This window comes from Myotis brandtii, unplaced genomic scaffold (genome assembly GCF_000412655.1).
Source record: "Myotis brandtii unplaced genomic scaffold, ASM41265v1 scaffold260, whole genome shotgun sequence".
Lineage (NCBI taxonomy): Eukaryota > Metazoa > Chordata > Mammalia > Chiroptera > Vespertilionidae > Myotis > Myotis brandtii.
In genome coordinates, this window is record NW_005359881.1 from 2,593,993 (window position 1) to 2,602,863 (window position 8,871).

The 8,871-nt window shown below is 42.1% G+C and overlaps 2 protein-coding genes across 3 annotated transcripts in view; one reads left to right on the forward strand and one right to left on the reverse strand.

Moving 5' to 3' along the window:
- The window catches only part of BBS9 (Bardet-Biedl syndrome 9), a 331,597-nt gene extending 325,100 nt beyond the window's left edge, over positions 1–6,497 (reverse strand). The window contains exons 1-2 of one of the 2 annotated variants that reach the window (XM_014541095.1): positions 5,950–6,497; positions 891–1,013 (exon numbers count right to left, since the gene is read on the reverse strand). In XM_014541095.1, the coding sequence (XP_014396581.1) occupies positions 891–1,002 (112 nt within the window). In that variant the 5' untranslated portion in view covers positions 1,003–1,013; positions 5,950–6,497. The remainder of the gene's footprint in view (positions 1–890; positions 1,014–5,949) is intronic. The other variant, XM_005868077.2, reaches the window with a different exon arrangement.
- Positions 6,498–6,698: 201 nt separating this feature from the next.
- The window catches only part of RP9 (retinitis pigmentosa 9 (autosomal dominant)), an 11,570-nt gene continuing 9,397 nt past the window's right edge, over positions 6,699–8,871 (forward strand). Inside the window, exons 1-2 of the mRNA XM_005868078.2 lie at positions 6,699–6,731; positions 8,642–8,814. Coding sequence (XP_005868140.1) covers positions 8,696–8,814 — 119 coding nt within the window. The 5' untranslated portion in view covers positions 6,699–6,731; positions 8,642–8,695. The remainder of the gene's footprint in view (positions 6,732–8,641; positions 8,815–8,871) is intronic.

The window sequence follows — 8,871 nt, forward strand, 5'->3', positions numbered from 1 at the left end:
TAATTAAAAAGAAGAGAAAGGGCCAAGTGATCCAGTTCTAAGCTTCATATTTTGTTTTATTATGTGACAACCAATACTTGAGAATAAAAAAATAAATAATAAAAATAACAATTTTTATTTTCTTTTCTTTCAAATAATCTCTTAAAAAAGCTTTTTCAAAATTCTAAATATTTTTCCAGTTCTACTAATCTTACAACAAATGGAAACTGCTGGAAGCCAAGAACAACAGTAATTCATACTAATGGGAGAAGTCCCATCAGAAGGCTTAATAGGGCTTTGATATTCAGAAGGCTGAATGTCTGCATTGTTATTACCTGCTGCTGACTCAATGGCCAAAGGCAACCCACCTGTAACCTGATAATCCTTTTACTGTTTACTAAACATTACCTTTGATATGCCTGTTTGCATTCCTAAAAGGCAACTGTGCATTCTAGTAAATAAAAAGAAGATGGGTGAGGAGATTCAGTGGGGCTTAGTCCCTTGAACTAAGTTCACAGCTGGCTTCCCCCATAATTTCCAAATTTATATTTCTTGTTTTGTGTATTAATTTGCACATCAGCCCTTTCTCCAGGCCTTTGAACCCAGGCCACGCGAGCTTCGGCCTCACAGGAAACAATTTAAATGATGTCTTATAGTATTTTTCTGAGTTCCAGCAAATAATAGGACAGAATCAACACAACCAAGAAAACACAAACAACTGGACAGAAATAAGAATTACATTTATCATCCTGCTACCTAAATATCACTAATAAGGAAAACTACCCTCAAAATTAGGGCATAATTATGACAGTTCACGGAAGTCCCATAAAAGTACACACTTTAAAAGGAAGTTGTTTTTATTTCATCTCTGTAACGCTTTGCTCTAAGATGCAGGGTCATAAGTTACTTACCTTGTCCATTTCCACTATTATCAACATCAGCCAAACACAAACAGCCTTGATCAAATTCTTCTTTTTCTCCCAGAACAGTAGACCACCAATCACGGGCTTTAAATAAAGACATTTTCGTTCACTCTAAAAAGAAAACATGTGTTTACAGTAAAAATCCACTTCACACCATGAATTATGAATCAATTACCTCTTAAGGCATAGCAAATTAAACTTGGAAAACTTTGAGAAAAACATTCCTGTATTAATTTTGATTTTTTTGTATTTTGTGGGCACATGTGAAACCACAAATCTAAATGGCCAGAAGCATTAATCAGATATTTTGCAAGGACCTTTGAAAAGCCAGGATAAAAAATTATACATTTATGTTGGGCCAGTTCTCTCTTCTGGGAACTGCATGAAGTACCAACAAAAACTACTATTTGGAGGATCAAGGTTAAAATTCTACCATCACTAGTTTGCACATAATTCCTTTGCAAAATATTGAATTTCCCTTCATTTTTATCACAAAAGACTGCAGCATCTCCAGCCACAATGAGTTGCTGAGAAGAGCAAATGAGATCAAATGACTAACACTGGAACTTGTACATTACAGGTCCTCAAAAAGCATTCACTCCCTTTCCCATTCTAACTATATAAAGGCAAAATGAAAAAGGGAAATTCACACCAAAAAAGAAGCAGGAAAACTGGGTTATAGGTCCATTTACAGCACTACCTGTGTGTCCTCAGGCAACCCACAGAAGCTCTCTAATGCTTTGATTCCTCAGCTAGAGTGAGGATATACCAACCATACCTACCACTGAGCAATTGATATGGTGCTTGTGAAAGCCCATTGGACCTTCTGAATTACAGCACAAACATCACATGCCCTGGGATGCCAGGAGAGTAAATGTACCATAAGTGAGGCTTTCCTGCAAGCTAGATGGATTTAAAAGATAACAGGAAATGCAGTCAATTCTCCTTATTCAAAAAAGTTATGTTCCAACATCACAAGCACTGAATTAGCAAATACTGAACCACTGTCCTAGGGAAAATACAAGGGCTGCTACAAGCCTCTAGTCACATTTTCATCAACAAATCACTACATAACTTTTGTGTGTTTTTTTAAAATACTTTATTTATTGTTGATTCATCAACATTGAACTCAATGGCCAACAACAATAAGACTCTTATTTGAATGAAGCTTACGTACATTTTCTCCATAAGGTACATCATAGCCTTCTTACACTTAGGAACATGAGACAGTACTTCAACATTACATATGGTTTGCACAGCAAAATCACAAAAAAAAACAAACATGGCACTAAATAGGCCAGGGAAAGGCCATCTGCCTATAGCATGAGAGCTGAAACAAGGCAGAGCCGCTGTTTGACATCAGACATGAGACAGTACTTCAACATTACATATGGTTTGCACAGCAAAATCACAAAAAAAAACATGGCACTAAATAGGCCAGGGAAAGGCCATCTGCCTATAGCATGAGAGCTGAAACAAGGCAGAGCCACTGTTTGACATCAGCTGGGAAAGCGTACAGCCAGTGACCAAATTGTTTGCCACTCTGCACATGACCCTGAATGACCCTAAAAGCACCATGAGCACTGATTTTGGAATTACAAGTGGGCAAACTCACAAATAATGAGGATCAACTGTACTTTTAAAAAATGTAGATCAATCTGCTTCTTAAAGTAGGATTTTCAGCCCTGGCCAAGTAGATTGGTAAGAGTATCGTCCAGATACGCCAAGATTGTGGGTTCAATTCCCAGACAGGGCACATTCAAGAATCAACCACACTAGCTGGTTTGGCTCAGCCTGCAGACAGCCTGCAGACAGAAGGGTCCCAGTTCGATTCAGGTCAAGAGCATATGCCCAGGTTGTGGGCTCGATCCCCAATAGGGGGTATGCAGGAGGCAGCTGATCGATGTTTCTCTCTCGTTGATGTTTCTAACTCTCGCCTCTCTGTAAAAAATCAATAAAATATATTTTAAAAAATATATATGTTTACTGATTTCAGAGAGGAAGGGAGAGGGAGAGAGAGATAGAAACATCAATGAGAGAGAAACATCGATCAGCTGCCTCCTGCACATCTCCCACTGGGGATGTGCCCGCAAGCAAGGTACATGCCCTTGACCAGAACCGACCCTGGGACCCTTCAGTCCGCAGGCCGACGCTCTATCCCCTGAGCCAAACTGGTTTCGGCAGTAAACATATTTTTTTTTAAAAAAAGCATCAACCAATAAATGCATCTCTCTCTCTCTCTCTCTCTCTCTCTCTCTCTTCCTCCCCTTCCCCCCCACCCCCACCCCACCCCTTCCTCTTGCTCTAAAAATAAATAAATAAAAATTGTTTTCTAAAGTAGGCCTTCCACATAGGCTAATTGCAGAAATCAAGGCCCCGGCAGGGCGCATACAAGAATCAACCATGAATGCATAAATAAGTGGAACAATAAATTGATCTTTCTCTCCCTGCCTCTCTCTCCCATCAATAATTTTATTGGGAAAAAAAAGAAAGAAAAGAAACCTGCCCCAGTGGTCACAATGGTATGTGGTGGAAGTAGCACCTAAAACCAGGCTCTCATCACCTGAACTTGTGCAGCCATGCCATAAAGACCAAAAAGCTGTACCTCTGTTCATAGTAATTCTAATTCCTGCAAGTTCAGACTACAGGAAAGCATTTCATTCATTTCATTAAGTTGTTAAAGAACGATTAGAAAACAATAATTTGAAGGTTTTAACAGATGCATACCTATAAATAGCCACAAAAGATTGATTTCATATGCCTTATTAGAATAATAAACAGAAGATGATCTCTTTATCACTTAAGCTCTAGAAATTCTCTTCCATACTTATCACTTGACACTTTTTTGTTTTTAATACCTACTTAAATATATATTATCTTCCAAACCAAGTTTACTCAATTTGTGCTGTCATTTAAGATATGTATGTTTTAACACTTCATTGGCCTACCCCTACACTAAGGAAGGGTCGGTACAAAAATGGCTGTGGTGATGATAACCCCAAGAATCCTATGGAAGGAACATGTGGTCAGGAAGGCACATGTGGTCAGGAAGGCAGATTCTGCAATTACGAGGCAAGACCCTGACACTGTTGTTGTTCATATGTGAACCTTTGCTTTCTCCAGGCCATGCTAGTGCCCCTTAAATTCTGCAAAATAGGAATCAGGTCTTCCAGTCCAAAAAAGATGACTACTGCACACAGAGGTAGAAGGGAGAATTTTGCTTTTAAAGGTAATATGATAAGGGCTTTTTAGGCAAAGAGCACAGGAGAGGGAGTCTTGGGTTCCCTTTCTGACCCCACACTTCAGCAATGTGACCTTAGACAAGTCCCTCGCCCTCCAGTCTCCCAACTGTTCTAGCGGGTGGGAGGATGAAATGGCTTAACACATGAAACTGCTTAGCCCAATACCGAATCCATAGGACACACTCAATAAATGTCAGATAAATGTCAGTAGTTACCTAGAAGAAGTAATGGTGGTGGTGGAGGTGGAGTGTCTTCTGAGCAAGACAAAATTACAAATGCCAATCTGACCCTCTGGACTGAAGTTTAAATGGGACATTCAAAAGACCAACAGTAATCATTTATAGAAATATTGTTAATCCACAGAGTTGTCTTATAACTTCATATGTTTCAATACTTTTTTTAAAAATATATATTTTATTGATTTTTTACAGAGAGGAAGGGAGAGGGAAAGAGAGTTGGAAACATCTATTAGAGAGAAGCATTGATCAGCTGCCTCCTGCACACCCCCTACCGGGGATGTGCCTGCAACCAAGGTACATGCCTTTGACTGGAATCGAACCTGGGACCCTTAAGTCCGCAGACCGATGCTCTATCCACTGAGCCAAACCAGTCAGGGCTGTTTCAATACTTTTTGAGAAACATTTGAAAGCCTTAATTCTACAGAATAAGGCTTGCTTATATACATCAAAAGGTGTAACATTTTTTAAATTACAATATACTATTGATATTCGCTTTTTTTCCCCTTCAGATAATGTTTCTATCAATAAGTTGTACCATCAACATAAGTGTAGTTGTAATTTAAGGACAACAATTACAGGAAATGAAAAATCCCTTAAACTCTCATAAATAGCTTATAAATTATTTGCAAATTTTAAAAAGTTTTTAAAATTCTCTAAATGATGATTTAGTCTATTCACACACACAAAAAAATCTACCACCAATTATTCTCTTTACATTATCTATAATAATAAAAGCATAATATGCTAATTAGACCGCACGTCCTTCTGGACGACATTCCGGACGAAGCCGGGGCTGGGAGGGAAGCCCAGGTCCCGGGATTCTAGACGAAGCCGGGGCTGGGAGGGAAGCCCAGGTCCCGGGTGATGGAGGGAAGCCGGTGCAGGCAACTGGGGGAAGAAAGGCCTACTCATGCACGAATTTCGCTCATTGAGCCTCTAGTTTCTAATAAGTTAGAAAATCTCTCCCTCTCTGAATGCTGACAGACTTTAGTTAAGACCATAGTTTTACTTTGTGCATATGTGTGGTATGGTTTCATTTTTTAAGGAAAAGTGAGCTAGAAAAAAAAAACATTTAGTTTTCCAGGAAATCTGAGTCAACTGCAGGACATGCTTGGGGACAGGAGATGCTAATAAAATCAGGTCAGTTCATTGAAGCTGCTGTGGTTTGCAATATGGAGAGATGGCGAAGCAATAATCCTATTGCAAGAAGGAATTAGGGGGTATTAGTACATGCATCCCACTTCGTCATAAGCTGAGAACTGCACTGACCATTTGCTCACAAGACCTGTTGAAGTGCCACAGGAGGAGGATGCTGCGGCACCACGTAACATTCCCGAATGGAATCTTTACAGATTTTTAACATCCTCCCTGGAAAATGTCCACAGGATCTCACTCACGGTGTGCTCCTAGTTGTGTTTTGTTTTGTTTTCAACACAAACATCCTTCCTAAGAAACCTATCACCCCCTACCCCCCAAAACTATTACATGGCATCAGATGATCAATCTTGCCCACCGAATAAAACTCAGAAAGGGAATTCAAACGCCCGATGTACCACACTTCCTTACCTGACGCCGAATCAGGTGGGTCCTGCCCCACCTTGCCTGGAACTCTCTCCGCAGATTTCCCTTTCAGAACGCCTGCCAGGGTCCCAGGGCTGGAACGAGAGAGCAAGAGCTGGGGGTGCAGAGAAGAGCAACCCTGACTTCACTACCCCCTCTCGTTCTCCTGCTCCAACTTGTCCCACGTCCCGGGCAAGGAGACAGCCTCGCCAGGTAGCACCACCAGTTCCACAGAGTTGGAGGAATCACCCCAAGGAGCCCCTCTGCATCCCTTCTCTGTCACCCCCGGACACGAGCAGGGGAAACGGCATCAGTCCCTTGGGAGAGATCAGGCAGGCAAGAACGGCACGTGCTGCTGATCGCAAAGAGGAGGAAATGATGAAGGCAGTGAGCGAGGTGTAGCAGAAAAAGGACAGCAGCAGCGGAAGGGACACCTCCCCACCGGTGCCTAACTCCAAACCATCTTCGACCAGTTGTCATAGCGCTTTACAACGAACGCTACTGCGCAAGTCCGAGGACAGAGCCCCGAGGCCTTCTGGGGGCTGTAGTCCAGAGGGGCTGAGGCCGAGGAGGGCGGAAATAGGAATGTTAGGCGGAGCTGGGCATCAGATTTCTACTGGGCGGGGCTGGCATGAACCCAGGCTCCCGCTCAGCTCCTCATCCGGACCCGCCCCGGCGCTTGTGGGTGGGGCTTTCTGCGGGGGCGGGGCGACCCGGCTTTCACTCGGGGATTCGGGTTCAGAGTATCAAAGCCTCGGGAGCGAATTCACCTTTTCCAGCCCACGAGGGTAGGTCCGTGGACTGGGCCGCTGCGGGGGAAGAGGGGCCGGCTCAGTACATACTCACCGTGAAGACCCCGAGGGTGGAAGACCAAGATCTTTTAGGCTGCGGGGCAAGGTTTCTGGGTGTTTTATTTTTTTCCTCCTGGAAAAAGTTATTTGTACATGTCTCCTCGTTACATGTGCTAAATATTCTCTTTAGTATATACGTTGGACTGGATTTCCTGGTATATAGGTATGCAAATATTCAACTTTATAATTGAACATAACGATAATACCCAATTTTCAAACTTTTTATGGGCTGTCAACAGATTGTCGTTGGTGCCAATTCAACACCAACAGGAATCCCCTAACTGGGGTGTGATGACGCAGGAAACTCGGGGCAAACAGTTCGGTTGTGATACAGCTCAGCGATGGAACAGCTCAATGGCGCTACAACTGCACTCTGAAGCCCACAGCTGTGGCGCAGAGGCAGCCCTGGGAGATGTCCAGTGACATGTCTTCAGCTCCAGCCCAGGGACTGCAGCCCCCAGAGGAAAGGGAATGAGCGTTTCCCAATTCAGAGGGGAGCTGGCTTATAAAGAAGTCCTATCCCTAGTCCCTGATTGGTCCATCCTCATGCAAATGAAAACTCCAGGGTCTCGCAGTTTGATTTGTCCAAAAAGTAGTATTGTTCGGATTGGTCAAAATACAGCTCTGATTGGACAGGGAAATTCTCAGTCTTATGGTTGAAGCAGGATTCCAGGAACTCCTTTATCCAGGCTGGCTCAAGTGCAGGAGATAGGTCAGCCCTGGAAGCAGGTTCAGCAGAGGCTGCTCCCTGAAGCTGGCTTGCCTGAGAGGTCCTGTTAGAAACAACTGCTAGGCTGGTTTTTTCTGTTGTTTTCTTCTTATTTTTTTTAACCCAATTAGCCACCAGGAGCCCTTTCTTGGTAGGTGGCTTCTTTCTTAGGGCCCACACATCTTTGCTTTCAAAGTCAGAGTAAGTATATAGCCTGTCATGCCAACTTTGAAACTTTTGTTCTTGCTTTTTTCACTAGATTTAACTTACACTTTAAAGTTCCTGTCTTTCACCACCAATTCACATCACCAGTAGAAAAATGTAATTCTAAATTATGGCTTTTCTTATAGATAAAAGAATTTCATGGAATGCATTAATTTCTAATACTTTGATATTAAACCATCACAACATTGAATATAATAAATAAAATGAAAATTACTTGGACCGCCACTAATAAAAGCTTAGGCAAAGTACTATTCCCCAATTAAAATTCAAATGACTGAATTAATTCTATTTGAATAAAGTTCATAACATCAGTGAGAAAAAGTCTTTAAAACCACTTGATATAATTCTTATAAAGAGAAAAATATGGCCCAGCCAGCGTGGCTCAGTGGTTGAGTGTGGACCTATAAACTGAGAGGTCACAGTTCAATTCCTGGTCAGGGCACATGCCCAGGTTGAGGGCTCAATCCCCAGTGTGGGGCATGCCAGGGGCAGCTGATCAATGATTCTCTGTCATCATTGATGTTTCTATCTCTCCCTCTCCCTTCCTCTCTGAAATCAATAAAAAAAAAATATTTTTTTTTAAAAAAGGAAAACAAAAAGTATGCAATAATACTGGAAGGAATTTTCACAATATTTATAGGACCATTATTAATTAAGTGGGGCTTCTTCTCCTTAACTATAAAATCAGGATGATTGACCAATGTTACATCAATAAATTCAATTTAAAAAATTACATTAAAAAATGGAGATAATATGTAAGGGCAGTAAACAGTACTTAAGTTTTCAAAAATTAAAACAATTCTTAAGGGCTTAACTCCATGAGCAGGACATAAAAAGCACTCAATGTATATTAGCTTTTCACTTCCAGTGCCCAAACCTTGTCTATGTACAATAAACACTATGTTTCCACCAGGGATCGCATACTCTAGAGAATTCCTATGGAGAACCTTCCTTTCTTCAAAACTGGATGGATCCTGTCACTTGTACGGAGCACCTCCTGTCTAGCCACTGGGAGACGCAAAGACGACCTGCACAGGAGCCCAGGCCTCCAGGTTCAGGACACGGAGAGGGAAGGCGCCCGCACAGGTGAGTCTGCAGGCGGCAGGCAAGGGCGCCCAGGAGCTCAGCCCGAGGCCGCCGCCA